This window comes from Parasteatoda tepidariorum, chromosome 5 (assembly GCF_982258835.1).
Source record: "Parasteatoda tepidariorum strain Cologne lab strain chromosome 5, Ptep-v5.0, whole genome shotgun sequence".
NCBI classification, from domain to species: domain Eukaryota; kingdom Metazoa; phylum Arthropoda; class Arachnida; order Araneae; family Theridiidae; genus Parasteatoda; species Parasteatoda tepidariorum.
The window spans coordinates 48,310,787-48,337,787 of record NC_141759.1 but is presented as its reverse complement, the minus strand read 5'-3'; the positions used below and the strand labels follow the sequence as shown (position 1 = coordinate 48,337,787).

Here is a 27,001-nt window from a genome sequence, read left to right as displayed (position 1 = left end):
ATAAATTGTATTTCAAAGACGAAAGAGCAAATAACAGTGGATAAGAAATTTTCTGTTGCATTTATACAAGTTGACAATCATTCCTAATTCGGATGTTGGAATTCGGATGTTTGAATTAGTAATTTTGAGACAGAATTTTTTCAAAATGATATTTTTAGTTTCGTTAATTTTTTGTCTGAGTACAAGTTAAAAAAGGTATGGTTTATGTATAGGTAAGGTTTGTGAATAGGTGTATACACTTATCTGTTTCTTTGAAAATGTCACTAAAGATAAGAAACATATGACCTTAATGTTTCACAGCATAATTATCGCCTTATTCCTACCATTCCCAACGTAACTGAGAATTGGTGACACAATAGTCACTCAATTGTCACTCGAGTGACGCAAAAAAAAATTGCACGCCACAGGAAACAAAAAAATATTTATTCCCCAATGTAAACTATTGGTAATGTCCTTAAATGCTTCTTAAGGTGTTTTAAAAAATATATTTAATCCTAAAAATTTTACCTATTGTTCACTGCCAGTGAAAAAATTATTTTGCAAAATTTGAATGATGAAAGGAAAGCTAATCTAATTAAAATTATACATTGAATCCTAATTTTGCTATTGACAGATATTGATAGCCTCCTGAATCATTGAATGCTTACTGTCATCGTAATGAATACAAAACATGTCACGCTTTTGGAGATTTGCAACGGGAGTTGTTTTTTTGGTAAGAAAGCAAAATTAGTGTAGATTGGGTTTATAAAATATAATTTAGATTTCATCTCTTCAAATCAATTCAGCGTTGCATCCCTTTTTAGAAAAGGAATTAAAAATGTTCCCTCTTCTAAAGAAGCACTTTATATCAAGCTTAGAGGTTGAAGGTATGTCCGTTCGTTGCAATTTTGCAGTAGATTATGCGATCCGACATAGTCAGCTCGTGACGCTGTGTAGGTCAAAATCCTTGCTACTTCAAAGCATATAAACGGGGTTCACTCGGCTCTAAAGAAAATGAAATAGTGGTTGTAAATTCCCTTTAGTGACATAAGAATTCTTTTTTAAGATGCCAAATTAATGATTCGAGCTGTGGTAGGTCGAAATTTTCATGTAAATATAGATTGTCTTAACAAATTTGACATATAATGGTTGAAACAAGTTTCGCTGTCACTGTAAAATGATTGAACCACCTGTAGGAATTTTTTGAATAGGGAAATAATAGAAAACTTAAAGATAGTTAGGTTTAATGTTCATATTAATAAAAAAAACTGTTGAACAGAATAAGAGAAACCCAGAGAGTAATATATATATTTTTGCATGTGTGCTATACCATACCAATTCTTTTTTGAAACAAAAAATATTCATTGCTTTTAGTCAACATAAATTTGATACCCAGGTGCTCAATAAAATCAAAACACTAGGAAATTTGATAAATGTTCTTGGCGACAGCACTTAAGAAGTTTTTATGCTTTCTACAGGCATAATGATTTGCATAGACGCTGTTTCGATACGTTTTTACTGTATTGTAAGCAAGAGGGTTTTAAAAAGAAAACAAGAATCATTCCGTTAAAAATAGATATTTTACTTAAATCTGCTAAAAGAACACCCGTGCATTATTAACCGTTAATTTCCAGTTCACTTAGATTCAAATTACTCAAATTACTTTTTCCCCAAACACTTCTTTCACGTTTGTGTTTTTTTGTCAATTCCTCCAACACGCTCCGGTTTTCGATAGGAATTATTTGGCAGTGTTTCATTTGCCCCACGAGCTCATGGTTCATAAATTCTGCAATACACCACGATTGGTCTTCGTTGTTCCAAAATACAGGCTTTTGGCTCTCATTTCTTAGTATACTCTGATCAAATACTATCAGCGAATTTTTTATAACTATAGATTCAGGCTCGACATATAGAAATGGTAGATCTGGTAGTGGGCGCCACAAATTCTTGGATGGATTGTACTCTTCTACTTTTCTAAGCTCATCGAACTGTCTACCGTGTCCCCCAATGAGGTATAGTTTACCATGAAATGTCACAACAGCGCAATCAGAGCGGTAGAATTCAGGATTTGGTATCAAATGCCATGTATCGTTGTTGGGATGATAGACTTGACACACCATTGCATCGAGATTCATACTTTCTCCGATGGCATATATATTGTTGTTTAATGCAACTACCTTGGAAACATGCATCGGGTGCATTGGTTTCACCAACTGCCAAGAGTCGGTTTCTCTATCGTAGCGCTGCACGATGGTGAATCTGTTTACGCTGGTTTCGTTGATATCTTCCTCGGTTTCATCAGATTCTTCAGTTTCTGTTTCATTCATGTTTACATCCAGATTATTTGCTTCATTTTCTATTACTTCATCAAGGTTACTATGATTATCAACTGGTTCTTCATGTTGTATTTCATCCGGGCGTGTTTCAACACCTCTCCTTTCATCCTCAAAATTTTCAATCAAATCTTCAATTCTATTATCAGTCTCTTCATTTTCTGTTTCAACAATGTCTACAGGCAAATTATTTGCTTCATTATCTGTTTCGACCTCAAAGTAATTATCATCCCAATTATCAGCTATCTGGTCTCGCATTTCTGCCGAGTTTTCCACGCTTATGTCTGATGCTTCATCAAAAACTTCGTCCCGATTATCACCATCAATTTCAGTTTCATTTATGACGACGGGTGTATTTCTTGTTTCGTTATTTGTTGTTTCTTCGAACTCATTATTATCTGAATTATCAGCTCTTTGGTCTTGTACTTCTGCAGAGTTCGCATTTAATTCTTCTTCGTAATTATTTATTGTCTCATTTGAATTTTCATCTCGATTATCCGTTTGTTCGTTCGATGTTTCATCAAAATGCTCATTCCTGTTAATAGCTTGTCCATTTTCAATTTCATACTCATTATCAGAAAAAATGTTTTCGTCCACATCAGTTTCTTCTTCAGAATGTATTCCCAAAAATTCGTCATCATCTGGATTAAAATCAGAGATTTCATCAATTACATTATCCTCGTTAACTTGTAATTCATCAATACCTTGCTCTTCTTCTTCTGCATTTTCGTCTCCAGGAAGAATTGCCAATGGAAAATCCTCAATCTCATCTTCATTATCCACATTATTATTTCCAAAAAGGAAAATCCCAATATCCCTAAAAGGAAAATCACCAAACTCGTCTTCTTCATCCACTGGATTTTCCATATCAGGCCTATGAAATGCTCGATGAAATATAAGACGAGGTACATTTCTATTATCGTCATTATTTTCATTTAGGTTAAAATCTAAAAACAGAAATCCCCCAAAAGGATTTATGAAATTAAATTCGATTTCGTCAACGTTGTCCATGAAAGACATACCACCCAATGCATAAACATCGTCATTTACGGAAACAATCGAATATAAAGATCGATTCTGTGGAACACTGCTTATAGTTGTCCAAGTCTTATTGACGAGATCAAACATTTTTATCAAGGTTGGTTCATTATAGAAGGAAAAATAAGCAAACGGTCCTCCGATGCAAATATCCATAAAACCTACTTCACGAAACATAGGATAATTACCCATACTATACAAATAGTCAAAATTATTGTCGTATGTTATATAAAGTTCCACTCTCCTACCACGAAAATGTTTACATATGAAGTAGATGTTGTTGCTAATTCGAGGACCTCGCAAACCAGTTACGGTTTGAGGCAGTTTCTTGGCTTGTTTAATTATCAAGGATAGTGCTTTTGCTTGGTTCTCGCTGTGCAGAGTAGAGTCAAAGCAAAAAGGGTTGTCTTCGGCTGTGGGTGGTAATTCGAGTCCCTCTGCTAATGATTCGTCTATTTCTTGAAGTCTTATGTATTTTAATAACTCTGGGAAATGGTTCATTCCATCGGGTTTATTTCCTTTTATCCATGATATCATAGTGTTCCATACACATGATTCATCGGAAATATTCAAGTTGTCGCATTCTAGGATCTCTTTGAATGCAGCTAATGACAGACCACTGATATTGGTTTTAGGACTGCTGAAAGCTTCTTCACTGTGGATTTTAATATATCTCTTACAGTTAGCTTTAATGTCTTTCAACTGAGTTTTCCAAGCACTGTTGTAGACTTGTATGCAGTTATCGACGGTTAAGCCATCGTTAAGTATAAAGGTTTTGCAATCAGCAAACAAATCATCCATGATTAAATAATCTGAAGCTAGGAGGACATCTGCTACGCTTTCTGTTGTTAAAATATCTTTCTCTTGGTAGATGTAACACAATAACTCGTTTAGCGTTTCACCTTTTACCATCGGCACAAATATCTCATCAGTACATGGTTTGAACTCACCGCAAAACAGTTTTTCAAAATATTTGCTGATTTGTGCTAAAAGAATCTTGTGGGCTTTAAATGTGCATCCATCTTTTGTTTTCAGTGTGATATCTGCTAATTTCTGAAACGAGCTGTTTGAAAAACTATTTTCCATAATGTAATTTTAATCTGAGTTGATTGTAAATAAGAAAAAAAATATCTGTATAAAAGTAAACTTTTAGTAAACAATTTTAAAAAAATAACAATGACTTAAAAACAAGATTCTCACTACAATAGATTCTCAATACTGCACAAATCGTTTGTTGTAGAAATTTTGAAAATTTAAAAATAGAACGGTATCGCGTATTTTTTAATTGAATAGTTATTTGTTTCAATAAATGCAAGGCATATAGCTGCCCATTCTTAAGAAATTATTAAAATAGTACACACTATATTATTTATCAAAATTCTTGAATTTTAAGAATTTTTTTTTTAAATCTTAAATTTATAAATTAAATTTAAAACGATTTAGGTCCCCATTGCATGCAAATAAATGAAACATATTTATGCATAAGACTGACACAAGGCCAAAACAATAGAAAATATATCTGCCTACAATTGTAATTCATTTGTCATTCCACTTTCATTTAGGAAAAGTAATTCTCAAAAAGAGTAAAAGCTGACTGGGTGGGATAAGAGCAGCAATGATTTTACTGTAGGTTTCTTTTAAAAAGACCTATATTAGTTTTTGACGTTACATTTCAAATCATAATTGTAACTGTAAAAAAAACTATCACGTGACTAAAAATTTATTAATCATATCTCGAAAATTGACATTTGTAGTCTGCAAATCTTTTTTAATCGACCAATATTTTACTTCTAAAAAGCATACTGATTCGATAGAAAAATATAGTAAAATAAAAATACCAAAAATAAAGTTAATAGCATGGCTGGCTTTTAAAACCTAACTAAAATTTAAGAAAAAGACTAAACTAGGATTAGAGTTGAATTAATCTTTTAAATTATAAATTTCTTTCAAATATATCTAAAATAACTTATAGGTGAAAATACATAAACAAATAAGCATTTAGTTTCATGCTTATTTAAAAGTAATTTTTGCATATCAACACTTGTTCTCCTCAAAGTAAGTCAAAATGCTTTTTTCAGCAATGTTTTTTGGTTTAAACTAATTAACTCTTCATTGGATATCGAATTAACTAATAGTTCTTCAATCTTTAAAACTCATTAGCAAATTGAGCTGGAAACTGTAACAATGATTTTAGTTATTCATTTAATAGTTTCTAATAAATAAATAATCATTTTAGAAAAAAAAATTACATTTATTAGCTATAATTTTGTTTGAAAATAATACTAAGTGTTAAAACATCTTTTTGGTTGCATCGGCCAGCAAGTGTAAAATACCATGTGATTAAATTAAAAAAATCTAATTTAAATAAAATCAAATCAGATTTTTTGGTTTTTAAAAAAAATTTTTTTTAGCCAACTCTAGTAAAAAAAATAATTTCCTATCCAAGTTTATAACCTACTTTTGTCCCTCATTTTCGCTTACTAAATTAGCTACTGATTTTTGCCGTGCTTCCAGGAAATCACGTCATTACCGCTTTTCCAAAAAGAAATAAGATCCGAAGAAACTTTGCATTCATAGCGGCTAAAAAACGCAAGTTTTGCACTGGTGCTTTGTTTTCCAGAAAAGTAAATCCAAATCATACTAGTAGCTACGTTTACTTAACAAATATTAATAATTTAAAAAAAATTTTAAAATTTCAATGCTTTAAATGTGCTAACATCTTTTGTTTCAGGCAGAATCTGTTTCATGTTTCATTACCACTATGGAGCATAGAAGATTTTAGATAAATGATTTTCACGTTACCGTTAGTTTGTGATCCCAAGAAGAGGAAATGACTATTAATATGATCCTCGACCATGGCTGAAAGCCCTTATATAGCAAGACGGAAAAGTGCAAAAACTGGTACGAAAGTCATTTCTTTTTAGCATTTTTCTTGAGAAAAATAAAATATCTGTAACTATCAAGATTTCTTTTATAATTTTAGTCTATATATGAAACTGCTTATTTTCCAAGGATAAAGTAGATATTGTTGAATAGTTTTAAAAAGAATAAGTTAACTCCTCCCGAAAACTAGTTAAAAGTGAAGAGGTTTTACTACCAGCCTTTCCTCTTTTCCGTCTCGCTTTCACCCTTGTCCTCGACCATCTCAATTAATTGCCATGCCTAATTTTATTTTTATGATATTTTGCTCACAGTCAGATCACCATGAAATACTCACTAGCTATGGATACTCCTGAGGAAATGGAAATGACTATTAAGATGATCCTCAACTCGGGAGCATACCACCACAACAGTAAAATTATTTATCTACGATACATTCCTTTAAGTACCAACAGCCCCCCCCCCCCATCAGTTGAGGTAGCTGATAGTTCACCATCAGCTACCTCAAATGTACTACCCTTAACTTATGGATACTTCTCAGGAGAGGAAATGACTATTAAGATGATCCTCGATTCGGGAGTATATCATTCACCAGATTTCACTAGCTCCCTAGTCGTTCCATAAGCCGCCAATTACCCAATCACCTCCTTTTGCTTAACGCCAAAAGTCTTAGTCGCCCACGGGCTAATTAGTCAGATGAAGAAGTCAGATGCCCCCTTCGTGGGCAGGAACTTCGAAGAACATTATATCAAGTGAAGTTAGTTTGTGATATTCAGCAACCAAAAGGTCAGCTGACCACAACGTGTTACTGCAAATCCTAAACAAGTTCATGATGGATGGTATAGGGGCTGCTTCACTGTCCAGGTACCCAGTTTCATAACAATACTAGGATTAATTAGTGATACTACATCACACGTCACGTTTCGATGATATATTAACCATGAACATATTTGATATATTAGTATAGGTTTTAAAATTATGGAGTGATTTTTTTTAAATAAGATAATAAAAAGATTTAATAGGAACTGATTTTTTAATAATTACATTTCATTGATAGTTTAACACGCTCACGCCGGGAAAAGTGAAAATACTGGTACGGGAGAAGAGAAAATACTGGTAGAAGAACTATTTCAATATTAGATAATATTCGGGAGGAGTTAATCTATTCTCAACAATAACAATTCACTGTAAGGAAATTTATCACGGCGAAGAAGCAAATTCAATATAAAAATTGCATCCGTTAAAAACAATTGGTAGTTGTGGATTTTTATTATTCCCGGAAAAAAACTAAAAAATGAAATTTATTGTTACCAGTTTTTACTCCGGTGCGCTGCCAAGATGAGACAATCTAGCTTGACCCACCAGTGGGTCACCCCGGCGTGAACGTGTTAAACAATATTCCATTCCAAAAAAAAGTATCGGTTTTGCAAAAATACATGCCCCGCAGTGGACTGTTCGTAAAGACACTGTTCCCAGTCGAAGCCTAAAGTCTACCGTAACTGACTGCAGTTAGAAAGCGGATGAAGGACCACTTGATCAGACTGCGTTGGGACCGCGGGTGCGCGGTATCAGTCCTCGTTAAACTGTTCTACTGTAAAGTGCTCGACTTCGCGCGCAGGTTGTCGGGCTACCAAAGTGGGAGGGGGGACATACCCTCTGCGGAGTATCAAAATTGTGATGGCATGTTTTCGGATCATCCTCAGAGATGTTTCCTAGACTGTCGCCAATAGCTCATTGTGCAGCTCTAGTGCAATGTATATAAAAATACCTACCTACAGAAATAAATATGTATTTAAATATAATTATTATAGTACAAATTTCAAACTAAGTTTATTACCTGTTCTTGTGACTCTTCTTCTAGTACTAATTTGGCTTCTAAACTTTGTCGCGTTTCAAGAAAAGCACGTCGTTGCCGCCTTTCCAAAAAGAAATAAGATAAGATCCCAAGAAGATTTGCACAAATGAATAGCAATACATTTGCTCCAAGCTGTAGAAAATTAAATAAAATATGTATATATATAGGTGTGTGTGCAGTGAACAGAAATGTAAACAAGCGAGAAGTAAGAAGTAAATAAAATCACATTTAGACAAACATGAAATTAATCATTCAAATTTTACATTTCATAAAATAATTGATCTATACTTAGTGAAGAATATTCCAATATTCTATTTCAGGGGTGGCTAACCTTTATACACCAACGTGCCAATTTTTCTAAAAAATTGTTTAATGAGGTCATAGACGTGCCTTCAAATAATTTTGACTTTGTGATTATTGAGAAAATAATAATACTAAATACTATCAACTCAAAACTCTTTATTTACATTGAAAAAAGGAAACATTTTGCCATGTCTTAAAACAACTTGAAGTAACATCAGTATGACTTCTGTTGTTGCAGATTAGATGACAAATAACTTATATTAAGTTGTAGGATGCTAGTTTAAGCAGGACTGTTATTTATTTATTATTATTTTTTTTACTAGTTATTTATTTTTAGCTCGTTTTTATAGTTATTGTTTTTTTAGCATTAATTGTTCATTTTTTTATTAATAATTGTTTACTATTTTGTTTGTTTTTGTGAATTTAATTTAATTGTTACATATGCTACAAAGTGTAATAACATTTGAGTAATAATAATTCATAGTGTAACAACAATTGTGATCGGTGGCGTGCCCAAAATATTGTGTCTCGTGCCAGAAATGGCACGCGTGCCATTGGTTCGCCATCCCTGTTCTATTTCTATATTTGCACTTCATATAAGAATGGGACACAAAGGAATTAAATTAAAAGGCTTAATTAATAAGCTTTTTATGCAAAATTAATTAATAAATACAATTAATTAAAAGCTTAAAAAATGAAAATTTCAAAAACTAAGTATATACATCCTAGTTTGGTAATTATTCAAGTTATTTAGCCTTGTGTAAAGCACTAAAACGTTCAGAGTTAAACATATTAAGAATGAAAAAATTATTTTCTGCCGTTTAATATGTAATAGTTGTTAGTGGTATTTAAATTCGAAAAGATATAGGTAACCAAGTTCTTAAAACCAAATGAAAACTACAATTTATGGATATTTACCACTTCAGCCCTCGCTTTCTACAGCTGAAAGACTCCATTGGATTTCTTAAAAGTAGTCCAATAAGACCACAATAGTCATTTAATCGAAAATCTACTTAAAAAAGAGAAATAGACAACTAATATATGTCTTAAAATCTGTTTAATTTATGAATACGATTGGTTTGATAAACTTTCCTTGTTAATGACCTCATATTAATCCATCAAATAGAAATATTCGTCAGCAAAATGAAATATTAAAGTAAGATGAATTTCTTTTTGAGGCATTTTTATAACAGAAGTTCGTTGCATGCACAAAACTGGGTCAATTTTTAAATTATCTGCGCAGACTACTTATGAAAACAGTGTGGAGGAGATGTTTTAGCGCTGAACGCCTCATATATCTGAAAGTATCGTTTCTGATACATGAGAACTTAACAGAAAGCAACTTATAAGATTTAGTGACAAAGAAATGTTTTTTTTTAAAAACAAAAATGAATGATAGTTATTGTTCGTACACATAATCTACACGTAATAATAAAACTATACTAACGTAGTATTCTTTATTATCAATCACGTTTTCAAGCAAAATAAGTGAATTTATTTCATATATAAGGTAGTAAAATTCATACATTAAAAGTTATCTGTGATTCAAAAAACTTTTTTATTTATTGTAAATTGTGAAATTTTAAAAAAAAATACCTGGCAAGGAAAACAACTAAAACCTTTCAGGGTTAGCTCCACTGCAAGGGGACTCAAACCCATGATCCGTCTACCACTGAGGAATTTTTGCGTCAGCACTGTGGTCGGTGCGAACCAGGTGCGGAATTCGTATCGACCAGCCGTCATTGGATTCGGACCCAGTTCTCCTTATTGAGAGGCGAAATTGCATATTTAGCAAACTTCCCGTCAATAGGTTGAGCTGCATGCGTGCGAGAACTACATAGAAATTAAGTCCGTTACATTCTTTGTCATGCAATCAGTTAGTGAGTGCTTGTGAAAGATTTTGATAATGGTTTACACGCTACAACAGTGGATATTCAGTGTTTTGGAGTATCATCTATTGTTTTGAAGTATCTTCTATTGTTTTACCGTACCACATATTGGTGGGTAGTTTAACTAAATATGCAATTCGGTGGGATGAAATCCTAGTTTCCCAACGCTGTAATGCCGAAAACATTTTAATCGCGTTCCATTCCCCCCCCCCTTTTTACCGATTTTTAAAATTCATGAGTCATTTAAATGTAAGAGTATTTAATAAATTGTATTTATTGTGATTTTTAAAGTATCTTTAATTTTAAACTCGAAACTGAAATAATCTTACTTTTTCCAAATCTTTCTCCGAAATATTATTTTAAAAATATTGTTTTACTCTCATGGGGAGCGAAGTTAATAATACTTCCCGATTCAGACATTCCTTCGAAATTCATTAAGACAATATTTTGTAGTATCATATCGCTAAATATTTTTCTATTTGAAATGATTTTAGAAGTTTAATATTAAAATTTTTTTTTCAATAAACTTTGCGTCTGAGTAAGATTTTCTCTCTCCTTCTCATAATGATAACAATCGGTCTAGACAGAACTAATTTACATTTAGTACATTTCTTTCAAACATTCAAACATTTAAGATAAAGTTATAACAATTTTCCAAAGAAAAAGGGATTAACTTCAAGGTAATATTTCGAAAATTAAGTCACTCAACACAAAAATAATTAAAACTACTAATCCTGGATGAATTGGAATTAAAACATATTATAAAAATATTCTCATACACGACGTTGCAAAATTTATCTGCCTGGTAAACTGGATGTATTATTTAATATAAAATAAAGTAATAAATTCTGAAATCTATATTAAAATTTTAATGAAAGATTTCAGAATAAATCTTTCATTTTCATACCGCCTAATCGCATATTTATTTTATTTTATAAAAATCGATGAACAGCTCACCCAATTTTGGGTTTACGACTACTAATGTTCAACACCGTATAGCCTTGTATTTTGAACCCAAACCAGAAGAGAAGTTTTGGATCAAGTTGGGAGAAAAATGCTTTCGTGGAGGACTTGGCGGAACTAGTCCGCATTTGAGTTACATGGTAAGGAAAACCGCGAAAACCTTTCACGGTTAGCCCTACTGCAAGGGAACTCTAACCCATGATCCGTCTACCGCTAAAGATATTTTTGCGTCTGCACTAATGAGATGGGCTCGGAATTCGTATCAACCAGTCATCGCTGGGATTCGAATCCAGATTACCTCATTGGATGCGAACTCTCCATCTCCAGAGCCATCATTTTATTTTATTTTATTTTATTTTATTTTATTTTATTTTATTTTATTTTATTTTATTTTATTTTAATTTTATTTTATTTTATTTTATTTTATGACCGTCATGAACAGCCTACCCAATATTATGGGTTTACGACTACTAATGTTCAACTCCGTAGCCTTGTAATTTTGAACCCAATCTAGAAGACAAGGGAACTGCTGGATCGAGTATTGGGAGAAATTTGCCTTCGTGGAGGACTTTTTTGATGGAGCTAACCCGCATTTGCGTTACATGAAGAGGAAGACTACGAGAACCTCCCTAGGTTAGCCTGACGGTTAGGGAACTCTAATCCACGATCCGTCTACCACTGAGGATATTTCCCGTCAGCACTGTGGTTGGTGCAAGCCGGATGTGGAATTCGTATCGACTGGGATACGAACCCACCATGGCTCAATTAACACGTACTATAAGACATTTATGAACAAGCTCCTTTACCTGATTCTCTGTGAAATCGATGGGTTTAGGCAGGACGCCGACTAGAAGCAAGTGAACAAAGGCCATCACTATGCTGAGGATGAGACAAACACTTAACCGTAGAGGCAGCAGCAGGTAAACCATGTAAGTGTAGAGGATTGCCCAAGCCACAGAGTCTCCAGGCATCCTCGGAACACTGAACAGCCACATATCACAGACTAGATGTCCCAGTTGGATAAACCAGGCTATAAAAGGGATACAGTCCCATAACCTGCAAAATAAGAAATCTCTTTAAATAATAAACCCTTTTAATAACATCGAGATTAGACAGCTTTCTTTACTTTAAAAATTACTATCATAAGTTTATACGATTATCAGCAAGTTTTCACCGTGAAGGATTTTTTTATTAAAAAAAAAACATTGTTCAGAATAAAATTTTTTTTTAAAGAATTAATTTAAAATCCGGGGAAAGGGGCTTTTCCTCTTCTCTGCAGAGGAGATGGGAAAGCTATGAGCCAGATTTGAGGAAATATCATGATAAGCCCAATCTTCAAATTGCTTGTTAGTCTCAAATTGTTTATTAAAAAGCACCTTTTAACCTACCTGGGTGCAATGGTTAAGTGGTTAAAGACAAAGAGCTGAAATTGTAAATGACTTGGGATTCGATCCTCAATGCTTATTTGAGATGCTTAGTTTTTTTAAAAAAATAAACTTCTTTTTTCTAATTTAACTTTCAGCTGTAAAAATAAGTCATTGATAGCATCGTCTTTAATGCACTCTGACAGCATATGGGATTGTTGAGTTCTTTCAGAGATCATAAAAACCAGCTCTTTAAGTAAAAGTCTTACTTAAAGAGCAGATTTAAAAGCCTAGACACATATTTTGAATACATTTTAAACTACCTACTTGCTATGTGAAAATTTTTTGCTTTTATATTTTTCATGTTTCCTTAAATTTACCTTTTCTGCATTTAGTGCGAAGTATTGCCCAGCCACTGGGAGAGGTTTTGATGGTCTCTCTTAAAGGTTTTCTTCAACACAAGTTTATGGAAAAAACTCCGTACCTCCCAACAGTGGTCGGAAACAGAAGAGGTCGCTATATAAGGTGGTCTTTCTCGGAGGTTACGCTGTATTTGTGTTATTAATACCAAAAATCGTGGCAGATACTCCACAACAGACTAGAGTAAAAAATATTCATTCTCGGTGTTTTATTACGTCAGGAACTCTCCTTGGTTGTATACCCCCTTGGTCTGAAGTAGTCACTACCATTTTCGACTTTAAGATACACAAAAACTTTCTACAATGTATACAGGGTAGATAGCCAAGTCTTTCAACAAAAAATAAGCACCTTATAAGTACTTTTTACGTACTCAAAATTTTTTTTAAGCACTATATATATTAAATAATGCAAAGTAACTTTCAGAGAATGTACATGATCATGCTAAAATAACTACTTTCTGACAAAGACTTCTTTTCTTGATTACATTAGCCATTATAAAATGATCAAGAAATTTTTTCGATTCGATATCAGAGGGTGGAAAATGAAGTCTGAAATTGAGAGTATCTTGCAAAATGCATCAGAGTTGCTCATGAGAATGCAAGAATCTCAGCGAACTCGGCTCAGTATACGCACATGCAAACTTGTAAGTATTTCATTAAACATGTAATATGATTGGCGCTTTCATACGCTATATACCGCAGATACGCCGAAATATATTGTGGTTGAATGAATTGTGAAAACGTTGAATAGAACAATGTGAAAAGCACGCTTTTACATAATACGTGGAGAAAATAGACATGGTAAAGAGAAAAAATTTAATTTTCGAAAAGGGTAAATTAAGTACTTTTTAAAAATGCCCTATAAAAAAACCACCTTTAAGGGCTTTTAAAAACGAAAATCGAAAATAAGCACCTTTAAGCACTCTTTATAAACGCTACGCATCGTGGTATACAGCCCCTCACTCTTCATGTAAAAATTCGAAGAGTTTTTTACAAATATTATTTGGAATGAAATTTCATCCACTAGATCATTTATTTTATTTTTCCGTAATACTTATTTCTTATCTGTAACCGAGAGACAAAATTAATAAACCAGCTTATAAATAAATAAGTTAAAAATACTTACTTAGAAGGTAACACAGATGCATAACAGCGAACAACTATGAATATAATAAATAGAATGAGGAGGGCTCCAGCAAGAAATGATGCTTGTCCAATAAGTTGACTAGCATCCCGGAAAGGAAGGGCCACGGCATAGGTAGCAAGCAGGACTATGTCGACCAATGCAAGGACTAGTAGTAAGGTTTTGGTGTTCCGCCTTTTTTCTATCCTGTAGTACTCTCTGTACAAACTTTCTGCGCTCTTTTCAGCAAAGGCGAACTGTAGGCATTGAGGAAGATACCGTTGAAGGCCGGATCTGTCGATTTTTAGCTCGGTTTCACCTCTGCTGAGGAAGGATGGCTCATCGCCGGTACCGTTCTGCTTCCTTGTTTCCTGTGAATCAAAGTCAGCAAGCTTTTAGATGCATTGGGGACATCTCAATGGAAAAAAAATTCAATTCAAGAGTAAAACCAAATCGTTCCCCGGAATTACGCTTTTTGGTACTATGCTAAATATGATTCCGGTTATTCGCTTTCAACCAAATTATTACTTGTATTTGAATTAATCTTGACAATTAATACTTGTATTTATCCAAATTAATACTTGTATTTGAACCAATCTTGAGGTAATAACCTCAAGATTAATTCAAAGACAAGTTATTAGATAACGATGAAGGGTCCGGATCGGAAGATTTTTAGTTCTGCTTCACCCCTACTCAGGAAGGTTGGCTCATCAACGGTACGATTCTGCTTCCTGTGAATCAAAATCGTAAGCTTTTGTATCTATCTCAGACATCACAATGAAAAAAAATTAGTTAAATTTTGTAGTAAAACACATCCCTTTCCCGAATTTGTGTTTTGTGGTACCGGTAATTGACTATTAACAAAATTATTAGTAAAAACATCAAGATTAATTCAAGTACAAGATACTTTTTCTCAACTTTCGATGAATCATGAAAAAAGACGAGAAAAATGAAATATTTTTATGGATGGGATTTTTAAATATTTTGATGTCTATCGCAAATACTGTTTATTGTTATAAAAATAAATAATATCTAATTACTTACGTAATTTTTGCAATTGACAAGCGTGTTGTTTTTAAAAATAAAACGGAAAAATATTTTCTTATCTTTTATAATTAATTGGATGCCACTTTTTAATTTTTTACAGATTGCTTTGAACATTGAGCAAAGAGTAAGACAGTAATATTGTAATGCCTATTGTAGATAATGAATCACCGGCACCGTCTGTCAAACTCCATTATGCAAAATATTCCGGGTCAAATTCTGGTAAAATGTACTGGCACTCTGAATGCTGTATGTGAAGAATTCATTTTACCGTAAAATTTTGTACCGTAATTTTTACTGTAATATTTATTTAATTACGGTGATTCAGTGATTCTACACTAAATACTGTATACCGTTTTGATTGTCGGTACTTTTTTATCGTAATTTGATCTGGAATTTTATGCAGTGCAGGGTAACACGTAGGCACTAAAATTAAGCAATTCTAAATTTATATTGTTTTTTTGTCGTATGCCTGTTTAGGCAGTGGGGGTGTGATTGTTTCCGTTTTTCAGTGGCGCCATCTATGGCCAGGAATTCGACTTCCACCACGGCAATCACACAACCCGTTTATAGGGCGGGTTATATTCACACACAAAGGAGAAAGGGCATGGAACACACAGCGAGAGAAAGAAACATCCATGCCTTGCTCAGGATTCGAACCCAGGATCTTTCTGATGCAAAGGGCAGTTCCCTGCCCCTTACACAGGCCGGTCGGCTTATATTGTTCTTGATAACATATATATCTTTAAAATTCTATTTTTGCTTGTTTTTGATTTCTAACTTTTATTTAAATTGTTTTTAGCTGCTTTTAAAAATTTTCCACTTTGACTTATTATTGTAAAGATTTTTTTTAAATTTGCTTAAATCAATTTCATACTTAGATTAGATTTGTAAAACGAAAATTCGAAACTGTGTGTCACATAACGTAAACACGATTATTAAGCTACATGTTCGGAATAAATTTTTTTTTTACATTTAATTATTTTATAATTGTGCAAAACAGCTTTATTTTTCATTTTTCTGAATTAATAACTCAACTAAACCGAGAAAAAAAAGCAAACGGATATTTTATGTACTTTTTTTTTCCTCCAGTTTTTAAATCTAATCTTTTTTCTTCAAAAAATGCCCACGCTTCACTTCATTTCAAAAATGTCGTCATCTTTCCTAATTAACGAAAATAATCCCCATAAATAGCGATACCCCAATTCAACCCCAAAACACCATACCCCATAATATATTTATAATCAGACGTTATTTAGAATACTGCTTTCCTTAAATAATTAATGCCTAAAGATTTCTTTTTCTTAATTTCCGGTGCCTCCCTGCCAGTTTTAAATGGCAATTACCGAAGCAGAAAAGACGGAGAAAACGTTAATTTCGCTTCATATATGACAAACATGAGGAGAAGGATTTTTGAGAAAGAAAAGCGATTTCTTCTTTAAATTAAACATGGCTCTGGGACCGAAGATAGTGTCTCAAGAGAGACTTAAAAGCTTAACAAGAATTTGTCATTTGAATTTTTTTTTTGTTTTATTTGAATGGTCCAGTATTCGTTTTATGTACATATTTACCTAATAGATAATGCAAATGATTTTAAACGTAATTTTTCTCCTTTTTAATTTAGAGATAAATTATAAAAGTGACAAAAAATATATTTAATGAAAATGGATTTGGAGTTTTTGAAACTTTTCAAAACAGACAATTAGTTTGTTTTGCCGCAGTTAAAGAAAAATTTGAAAAGAAATAAATTTAGATTAATAATGGCAAGCAATTATGTATTACGTATTTAAGAGATTTGATGTTTTTTTTTCTTTTTTAAGAAATCATTAGCGAATTTTCATCAATTTTTATTTTTGATAGATTTATGTTTTATGATCTTTTTAAACTTTTTATCAGAGAAAAGTTTAGAATGCCATGGTTTTTTATTTGTTTGATAAACTGCTGTTTGTAGAAAATGCAACACCATGAAGGAATCATCAGAATCAAATGAAATTCGCAGCAAATGTCAATTATAGGATATTATGCAAATTAATAAAGTTTCAGAGCCATCGCGCGTGCGTGGCGCGCGCAGCGCCCTCTGAATTGATGCTGAAAGCGTATAAATAAAGTGGTGTAGCGGGACGTTGAAAATAGTCTATGATTATTTGTTAGTGGCAAACGTTTAGTGAGACCTGAGTATGCCTCCACGACGGAAGAATAAGAAATTCAAGCAACTTACGGAGTTTGAACGAGGGAGGATAATCGGCCTTCGAGAAGGAGGATTTTCCTATCGCGCAATAGCAGCTCGTATGCAGCGGAACAGTTCCACAGTGATGCGAGTTTGGAAGCAGTGGACCGACGAGCACCGAACAACTCGAAAAACAGGCACTGGACGACAGAAGGTGACGTCAGAGCGCGATGATCGACACCTGCTCCGCATGGCGGTGAATGATCGCACAGCTTCCTCCAGGCAGCTGGCAGCACATTGGTCTACTGCTACAGGTGTACAATTGTCGGCTTCGTCAATTCGTCGTCGTCTGCTGCGCCGTGGATTGCGTGCAAGGGTGCCATTATACAGGATTCCCCTCACGGCGGATCATCGACGGCTGCGTCGGCAGTGGGCTCTTGAGCACAGAGACTGGCGAGCTGATTGGCACCAAGTTGTCTTTTCAGATGAATCACGCTTCAATTTGTGGACCCATGATGGCCGTGTTCGTGTTAGACGTTATGCCGGTCAACGCTGCCTTCCTGAGTGTATTATTGAACGACATAGTGGTCGAACACCCGGAGTTATGGTCTGGGGTGCGATTTCGTATCATGGACGATCCAATTTGATACGAATTGAGGGTAATCTCAATAGCAACAGATACGTCCGTGAAGTGCTACAGCCCGAAGTCGTTCCTTTCCTTCAAGGCATCCCTGGAGCTATCTTTCAGCAGGATAATGCACGCCCACATGTTGCGCGAACTGTTAGAGACTTCTGTTCAGCACAACGCATGCAACTTCTTCCTTGGCCTGCTTATTCGCCGGATATGTCGCCTATTGAGCACGTGTGGGATATGGTTGGTCGGCGTCTCACTCGTGATCCGCGTCCTGCAGTTTCCAAAGACGAACTTTGGTTGCGCATACAAGCGATATGGAATTCTCTTCCTCAAGCAGATATTCAACATCTGTTTGACTCCATGCCACGTCGTATAGCAGCACTTATTGCAGCGCGTGGTGGCTGCACCAAATACTGATTTCGGACGCTTAATTTGTTTCTTTTGTTTTGAAAATTTCATCATTTATTTGTATCAGTACAAGTCGTTTCTGCATTAAATTTCATTTGATTCTGATGATTCTTTCATGGTGTTGCATTTTCTACAAACAGCAGTTTATATAACGATAATGAGTTTTTTTATTTGGTTTCAAAACTTCAGGTTCCTTTTATGTACGTATTCATCTTGAAAATGATATAAATGATTTCAAATGTATTTTTTTCTCTTAGATATTAAAGATTTTGTTGACAAAAACAATTTTCAATGAAAATGGATTTTGGAGCACTATTTTTTTTCCTTCTTTTTTACATTTTCAAAAGTCTTCGAAAAACTAATTAATTTGTTCTGTTGTAGTTAAAAGTAAATTAGTTTTGATTAGTAACAGCAAACAATAAATAAGGTAGGTATTTAAGAGATTTTATACAAATTTTTTTCTTTTCAGAAATCATTTTAAATTAATTTATATCTACTTATGGTTTTCGTTTTTTTAGAGTTTTTCAACTGCTGAATATGTATATGTATCTGAATATGTATAATTTATGATGTCATTGTTATTCATTTGTTTGATATTTAACCATATTTAATTTTTTTATTGTTTTATAAAACTGGAAGGTCTAGTATTCATTTTACATAAATGATTTTATGTTTTATTTTTCTCCTTTCCATAATTTAGAGGTAAATTATTTTAGTGACGGAAAATATTTTTAATAAAATCGAATTAAGAGTATTTTTTTTAAATAAATTGTAAAGCAAATGTTTGTTTTGTAATAGTTACAGAGCAAATTAAATTAGAGGCTTGATAAATATCTGCAACTAATTGTAAATAACACATTTAAATGATTTGAGATATTTTTTTTAGAAAAAATAGTTGAATTTTATAATTTTTTCCTTATGTCGTTTTTTTTGTTTTGTTATGTCTCTTAACTAAAAGAAGTGTTTCCTTTACTCGTTTGATTCATCATGTTTGCGTTTTTTGTTTTATAAAACTGAAGAGTCCAGTATTCATTTTTACGTATTTATTTTCTTCATAGGGTCTACCAGCCTGTGTAAGGGTCAGGGAACTGACCTTACATCAGAAAGGTTCTGGGTTCGAATCCCGAGCAAGGCACGGATGTTCTTCCATTCTGTGTATTATTTGTCCTAACTGTGGAAGAAGCATTGGCCCTCCTAATATGGTTCCTGTTACACCTGAAGGGTGACATGAATTTCGATCAGTGAGAACTGCCTTTAACTTGAATCTCAATCAGTGAGAACTACCTTGTGAGAGAAGCAGAGCAGTGGAAAAGAGCCCTAAGACAAGTAGAAAGACTTTTTCTAGAACTGTTTTTCAGGTGTGGCAACTGCGGCTGGGAGAGGTTGATTGTTTGAACAAAGAATGTGTGGGTGATATTCTTTTGTAGTTTTTCACGAGGATTAGGGGGCTTGCCCCCCTAATTCCTTCAGAGAGAGTTTTTTGTCCTTGCCTGAATGTGGTAGGCAAGAAAATAATTTCTACTCAGGGGCAAGGAATTTTCCTTGTGTTTTAATTCCATATTCATCGTTGTGAAAGTTTAAAACCACTTTTACAGAATTGTAAAATTCTTTTCTTCAAGATGTGGTGTTTGCACCACTGTATTTAGTGTTGTTTGATTCCTCCAATAAATTATGTAAGTTGTCTATAATTTTGATTCTGTCTTTCTTTCTAGAGCCATGTTATTTTTTCTAAAATATTCTCTTTCACTAGGATTCACTATTCTTTTTTAGCTTCCACTATATATCTTTTTTTAGATCACGCGCCGGTCTTATGCCCACGTGCCGGCAGTAATTATCTTATAGCTTAATTCATTTTTCTTGATTGAATTATTTCTTTTCAGTTACCTGCTTGATTTAGGTAAGAAAGTAAGATATGTAATTTATAATATAGTGATTTATTTATCACTTAATTATTAACTCTCTCGAGTTAATCCCAGCTTGTATCTTGGATACATCATGTGTAAACGCACATGCTTCCCTTATATTTTATCAATGTAAATTTATCTCAACAAGCGATATCAGTTCCCCAGTAAAAGTGGCCAACAAATCTGCCCTGTAAATGACGGTATGGCGAAAGGTTATTCCCCAGGCGGGCATTGGAAAATAAATTTTCTTCATAGGTAACACGAATGATTTTCAGTGTACAGTTTTTTTAATGAATTTGCTGTATTATTTTCAATACTTAAATAAAATTCGAAACAGATAACTAATTTTTTATGTATAGATATTTAAGAATTGACTTAAAATAAGTTCTCATTAATAACGATCAATACAAGCAATGGTAACTAACATATTTAATCGATTTGATAGTTTCTTTTTTATCAAATCATTAGCAATATCAGTTTTTTTTATAAGTAGTGCGTTTTATTTCTTTTTAAATTTTTAATTGAAGGAAAATTCGTATGCTGTCGTTGTTTTTCATAGGTTTATTTTTTCAAGATAAAAAAAATTTTTTTTTTCACTGAAGGGTCTTGAAACAATTTTAAGTGCACATTTCAATACTGTTGATGCAAAGTACTTTAATCATAAATAATTTTCAAAATATGGTTTTATAATATATGATAAAATTTAGTAAATGTGGTGACATTTGGTAACTTCGGTAACCAGTTATTCGGTTTAATTTATATTTAGTTTTTTTTATAAATATGTGGTAATATAAAATTTTGAAAACCAGAATTTCTGGTAAAGCGTTACCATTTGAACTGAAAAATTACTAAATGAAAGATTCAAATACCGTATATTTTGAATACCAGAATTCTAAATTTTTTTTTCTACCAGAAATGACCCTATCTTACAGTACGGTAATTTTACCATAAAATATTGTATTATTTTTACTAATCTTAGGAAACTCCAGAGCAAATATTAAGTTTTATTATTGTTTAAAAGAAATGGTTAAGGTTAATAACTATGACTAATTGTAATTAAAGCATTTAAGTGACTAAATTTATTTTCGGAAATCTTAAGCGAATCCTTACCAATTTTAATATTTATTGTTTTTCTTTTTTTAAAAATATATTACAATTTTTAATTAAAGAAAATTGTTTGCAGTTCCTCAGAAAATTATTTTTAATAAGGTATTAAATTAAAGCAATATTTTTAACGTTATTTAGAAGAAAAACTTTAGAACAGGTAATTAGTTTAGTTTTCATGTTTTTGAAAAAAAAGTTTTTATTAATAACGGTAACCGCTTTTGGCAACCATGTCAAACTAATTAAATTAATTAATTAAATATACTTTGAAGGAAGTCTCAAAAATGGCTAACGATTAAAAAAATACATTAAAAATTGGAAAGAGATAGATAGGTATTATTTACTGCTCTTTGTTTAGAAAACTAGACCGTTTATTCTCACTGTGATATTAACGTTACCATTAATTTTATTTTTTTAAATTTTTAATTGTTTTTTTGCGGTATGAACCTTTTTCTCTGTAAATGCGCACAGCCTATGCTAAAAAAATGCAAACATCTGCAATCGTTATAGAACGAAAGTAATTTATTTTACATGTGCGAGAACGGAAGCTATCATGTTAGGTTGAGATGTTTTTTTCCTTCTATTCTTAGAGAGCAATGTAAGCTAAAAGCGAATGCATCAGTTACTAATTTCATGGGTTATACTCCCAGTTCGGGAGGGCATAAATTCGCCATTGAAGTCCCTTGATACTGTGAGTATTTGCATTTTGAAAAAAAGCATATCCGCAGGTATTTCACAATGTAAATTTACCAACTCCATGTTTGGTGAGTGATTTTTTTTGGTTACTAAGTTACTCTGATGATACCATAAAGTAAATGAAAACAACGCATTTTTTAAAATCCTGTTTGGTTTCAAAGATGTTAATCCAAAAATACTTTTTTTTGAAGGCCGCCGCAAATTAAAGACAACTTGTCGGAATATTTACTGCTGCGCCAGTTATTATGAACTGAGTTATTTTATGAACTCGAAATGAAGATTTTCAACTAAACCTTTTGAAGATTAAGCTGAAAATAAACATATTTTCAATTGGTCATGATTTTGAAAGATCATCATTTTGAAACTATATTTTAACCAGTAAATAATATCGGATACAGATTTATGTTGATGAGAATGGTTCTCCCATCGTCCACCACAAAAATACATTTTCTGGACAATATCTCCAAAATGTAATCTAATGGATAGCATAGAAGTTAATTAGAGGTTGATTTTTATAAGAAATCTGGGATAGCAATTTGCTGGAGAACAATAAGCATTTGACCAAGAACGCAGGTAACGACGAAGGTGGAGGAGTAAGACTCCGTATTATTGTGGAGTTTCTAATAATCTTTCGAAGTCTGATCGGGACTTTTTGGAATGTTATTACCTGTGAAACGAAGACTTAAGGATGGTCTCCATTTAAGAATTCAATTAGACGTGTCATATTTCAGTCGGCAGTGGTCGTAGATGGTCTACAAGTGTGAGCCTTATCATTGAATTCTTCATGTCCTTCAGAAAACCTTTTGCGATGCCGATGAACTTGGCCTTCTAATAAGCAATCATCGCCAAAGAACGTTTTTATCATGAAAAAATTTCTAATGCAAACTTGTTGAGTTTTTTGCTAAATTGGATTTCCATACCTATTGTGCGCTGCCTCGCGGCTTGTATGGGTAACAAAAAAATTGAAATTATTACGAAAAAATTTATTTATCGGGTTGAGTAAACACGAATGTGCAAGTTGACGTCCCTTTTTGCAGTATACAACCGGGCTAAGCAACTGAATGTCTTAAGCTGACTACCTCTTAGCAGAATACAGCAGAGATAAATGATCACGTACGTCTAAGCTGTCGAACCTCTTTTACAGAATACAACCGGGCTAAGCGACTACGAATGTCTTTAACTGACGATCTCTTTTCAGAATACAATCAGGCAAAGCGACAACGAATGTCTAAGCTGACTACCTCTTTGCAGAGTACAACAAACCGGGATTAAGCAACTAATAATATCATTAACTGACAACTTCTTTTAAGAATATAACCAGGTAAAGCGATTGCGAATGTCTAAGCTGACGGCTCTTTTTGCAGAATACAACCGGGTTAAGCGTCCACAAAAGTCTTAGCTAAAAGTCCTCTTTGCAGAGTACAACCAGGCTGTGGCAGCTAGAACATGTGCAAGCTACACAATTTAAATTAACGATATCACTTTTTGGTATCTTATATTTAAAACTGATTAAATGTATTTCATAAATCACTAGCTAATTGTTAACTATGTTTGTTTCAAAAAATTTTTTCAGTTTTTTTTTTACTTAAATTAAATGTTCTTACTGAAAAAAAGCAATTTTTATGCAGATTTATTCGGAATTTTATTTTCTAAATTTCTTCAAGAAACAATAAAACAGGAAAATAGTTTGTTTGTTATGATTCATAAATAAACATTCAAGCAAAAATAAATAATGTTTACCATTTTTATGCCAAATGATTTCAGTTTTTTTAAGAATTATACGCTATTTTTGGAGCAGTTGAAGTTGTTCGATTTTCAACCACCACTTCTTGAAGGAGAAAAAAGAGGAAAACTTAATCATTTATGTCAATAAAAGGAGCAAAAATTGGGAGAAAGAAAAGATATTTTTCTTTTTATTTAAATTCTATATTTTTATAGAGTTAAGAGAACCATTTTTGAAGGAGCTTAAAAGCTTACTAAGAATTTGTCTATTAAGTAGTTTTTTTTCTTTTATAGATTTTTTGAAAATTATTTTTTATCGAATAAATTATGTAAATGATTGGATGTTAATAAAAAGTCTCCTTTTTTGGTTTAATTTTAAGTAAGAGGAAATAGTTTTTCACAATATAAAGTACATTTATTTTGCTGTTTTGATCCTATATTGAATTTTGAGGAATAATTTACTTCTATCATGCACTAATGAAAGGAAACAACGTTCTTATAGAAACTCCAGATTTGAAAAATGAATTAAAAGAAAAGGAAAGGAGAGAGAAAAGCATAATTTCTCTCATCTGGTATAAGAAATCAGAAAATTTATTCCCACTTAAAATTTGTTACAAAATTTCTCAACAGATTGCTCTGCTGAGCGAGAAAAAACTGAAAAACAATGTTTTCAAAACGATCACCATTTGCAAACTCAATTAACATATTTTCGTGCAAATTAAATTAGAACAGGGTGCGTAGCCAAATTATACACCAAAAAATAAACACCTTTTAATCAGTTTTCAAGCACTCAAAAAATATTTTAAGCACTTTAAAAAAATATCATAATCATGCTGGATTGGACAGTTTTTGACAATTGACGGTTTAATCTTGTTTTTACCGTCATGTCAAAAAACCTTTTAGCATTGTTTTTGACAATTGTCAAAAATCATGAAATTTTGAATCACGTAAAACGAATGGCGTTTTCATACGCTACGGACTGACAATACGCCGAAATAGATAGAGGCTGAATTAATTGTGAAAACGTTGAATAGAACAATGTGAACTGCGTCTTTTTGCATAATTCGTATTGAAAATCAACATGGTAACGGAAAAATCTCATTTTAAAAAAGAGAAAATTAAGCACTTATTAAAAACATCCGATGAAAAAAGCACCTTTAAGGGCTTTTAAGAAACGAAAACCTTTAAGCACTTTTTAAAAACTCTACACATCCTGTAGAATATAGTGTCACGAGCAGCAAAAACATAGATAGTTTTACAGTTGACAGTATTTGTTGATCAAAATCTCGCCTCCTGAGCAGAACACAGAGAACTGCGCGTTTGGTTTTTTTACTCTCCCTCCTTCTCACTCTCTCTCTCTCTTTTTTTTTTTTTTACAAAGAAATGGTTTTTACGTTTAGTATGATTTCGGATTTTACTGCAAATTGTGTGTTTTGTTTAAAAATTTCATTAAACTGCTTTTAAAAACAAATGCCTCTATTCCAGTACATTTCGTAGTTTAATCAACCTAATGCAGGATGAATACAAAATACTTTTGGCATTATATGACGCCTTGGCGCAAATATTGTTTGATGGAACGGAATAAAATTGTGTATAAAAGTATAATAGGGTATCTGTTTAAGAATATTGTTAAAAACGTTCTTCCAGTTCACATGACCACGGTTATAATGACAGAATATCATCATTCTTAAATGACAACACCTCTCTCTTTATACCATCGAATTGTGATGTTCACATAAAAAACTTAAAGCCAGAACGATATTCTTTGCATGAATATCGTAGTGCTATGTAGAGACGAAAAATAAATGTGTTTTATAAATTTTTGTATATATTGAGTAAGTCAGCATTCTGAATGCACTCTGACAAAAAAGAAAGAAGAATAAGGAACTGTGATTAAGTATATTGCTTCTTGTTTTTCTTAATCTCTGTCTGGCGTTGCCATTATTTGAGCTAAAAGTAGTATTCCAATTCTCTTTTAAGCTTTTTATAATTAGATTCACATTTCAATCCGAAAAAAGTTTGCTATTTGCGCTGAATAATTTTTCATGCGGCTAAACCTACTTTTTCGCAGCGACACACCTATATTACAATAGAAATATATTTAAGAATATATTTTATGCACAAATAAAGGCGACGGTTGGCATAGTCGAAGACTTGCAACATACTGCGTATTTAAACAAAGGGGAAACATGACACTATGCTTTCTGCTACCTTCTCCGCTGCTAGTGAGCGTTCGGTAGAACTGAATCGCTTGCACGTCGACTTAATGCTTTTTTCATCTCTGTCTAGTTTCGCATCATCCCTGTCTAGTTCGTACTGTATTACTGGGCATCTGAGGCTACTCGCGGCCCTTTTCCCATCCATCTTTAACTTGAACTTTGAGGTGTTTCGATGAGGTTGTGGAATGCAAATGAAGTAAAGTTTCAACTCAGCTACAATATTTTAAGTGTTGATAATCTGGCTTTTTTGAAAAAAGTTGTGTTTGCTATTACAATTTTTTTTTTGAAATTCGGCTACTTTAACAATAACTGTGAGTTGGGTAATCGTTCCTAACTAATTTTAAACTTATATATTCCAAAACCTTTTTATAAAACTTTATTATATTTCTTGCTTGGTATGTTAGAGGATCGTAAGGTGGCAAATGCATTTTATATTCATCCTGTATATTATCACTAAAGATATTCTTTCATTTCATGAACAAAGCTTTGATGATTTGAAGCATCGTAAAACCAAATTTCATTTTATATGATAATTGATTATCAGTGTTTCGTGTATTTATGTATATGTATTTCTGTGCTCTTGAAATACTTAAATTGAATTTAAAAATGTGACAATACTTTCTTACATTTAAATTTTAAATTCATCATGAATTTATGATATATTAATCTTCATCAAAGTAATTATAATCTATGAAAAAAGGTATAGAGCAAAAGATTTGCAAATATTTCGATATTTCAAGATTCATAATGCAATTTTCTGTAATGCTTCCAACTGAGGACATTCAAAATTCATAAATCCTCTATTTATTTGAAATATTTTATCTAATTTCCCGGTTGAGCAAATGCACTACAAGCAAAATCAATTACTACATTAATTTTTTTATGTAATCAATAAATAACTACATAAATTTTTTAAGAAATCAATCAATTACTACATTAATGCTTTAAGTAATCAAT

General features: G+C 32.6%; 1 protein-coding gene across 9 annotated transcripts in view; it reads right to left on the bottom strand.

The window, feature by feature from the left end:
• The window catches only part of Ac3 (Adenylate cyclase 3), a 275,553-nt gene that overhangs the window by 110,246 nt on the left and 138,306 nt on the right, over window positions 1-27,001 (bottom strand). For all 9 annotated transcript variants that reach the window (XM_043047153.3, XM_043047156.3, XM_043047157.3 and 6 more), the window contains 3 exons: window positions 14,150-14,517; window positions 12,047-12,296; window positions 8,068-8,217 (listed from right to left, as the gene is read on the bottom strand). In XM_043047153.3, coding sequence (XP_042903087.1) covers window positions 8,068-8,217; window positions 12,047-12,296; window positions 14,150-14,517 — 768 coding nt within the window. The remainder of the gene's footprint in view (window positions 1-8,067; window positions 8,218-12,046; window positions 12,297-14,149; window positions 14,518-27,001) is intronic.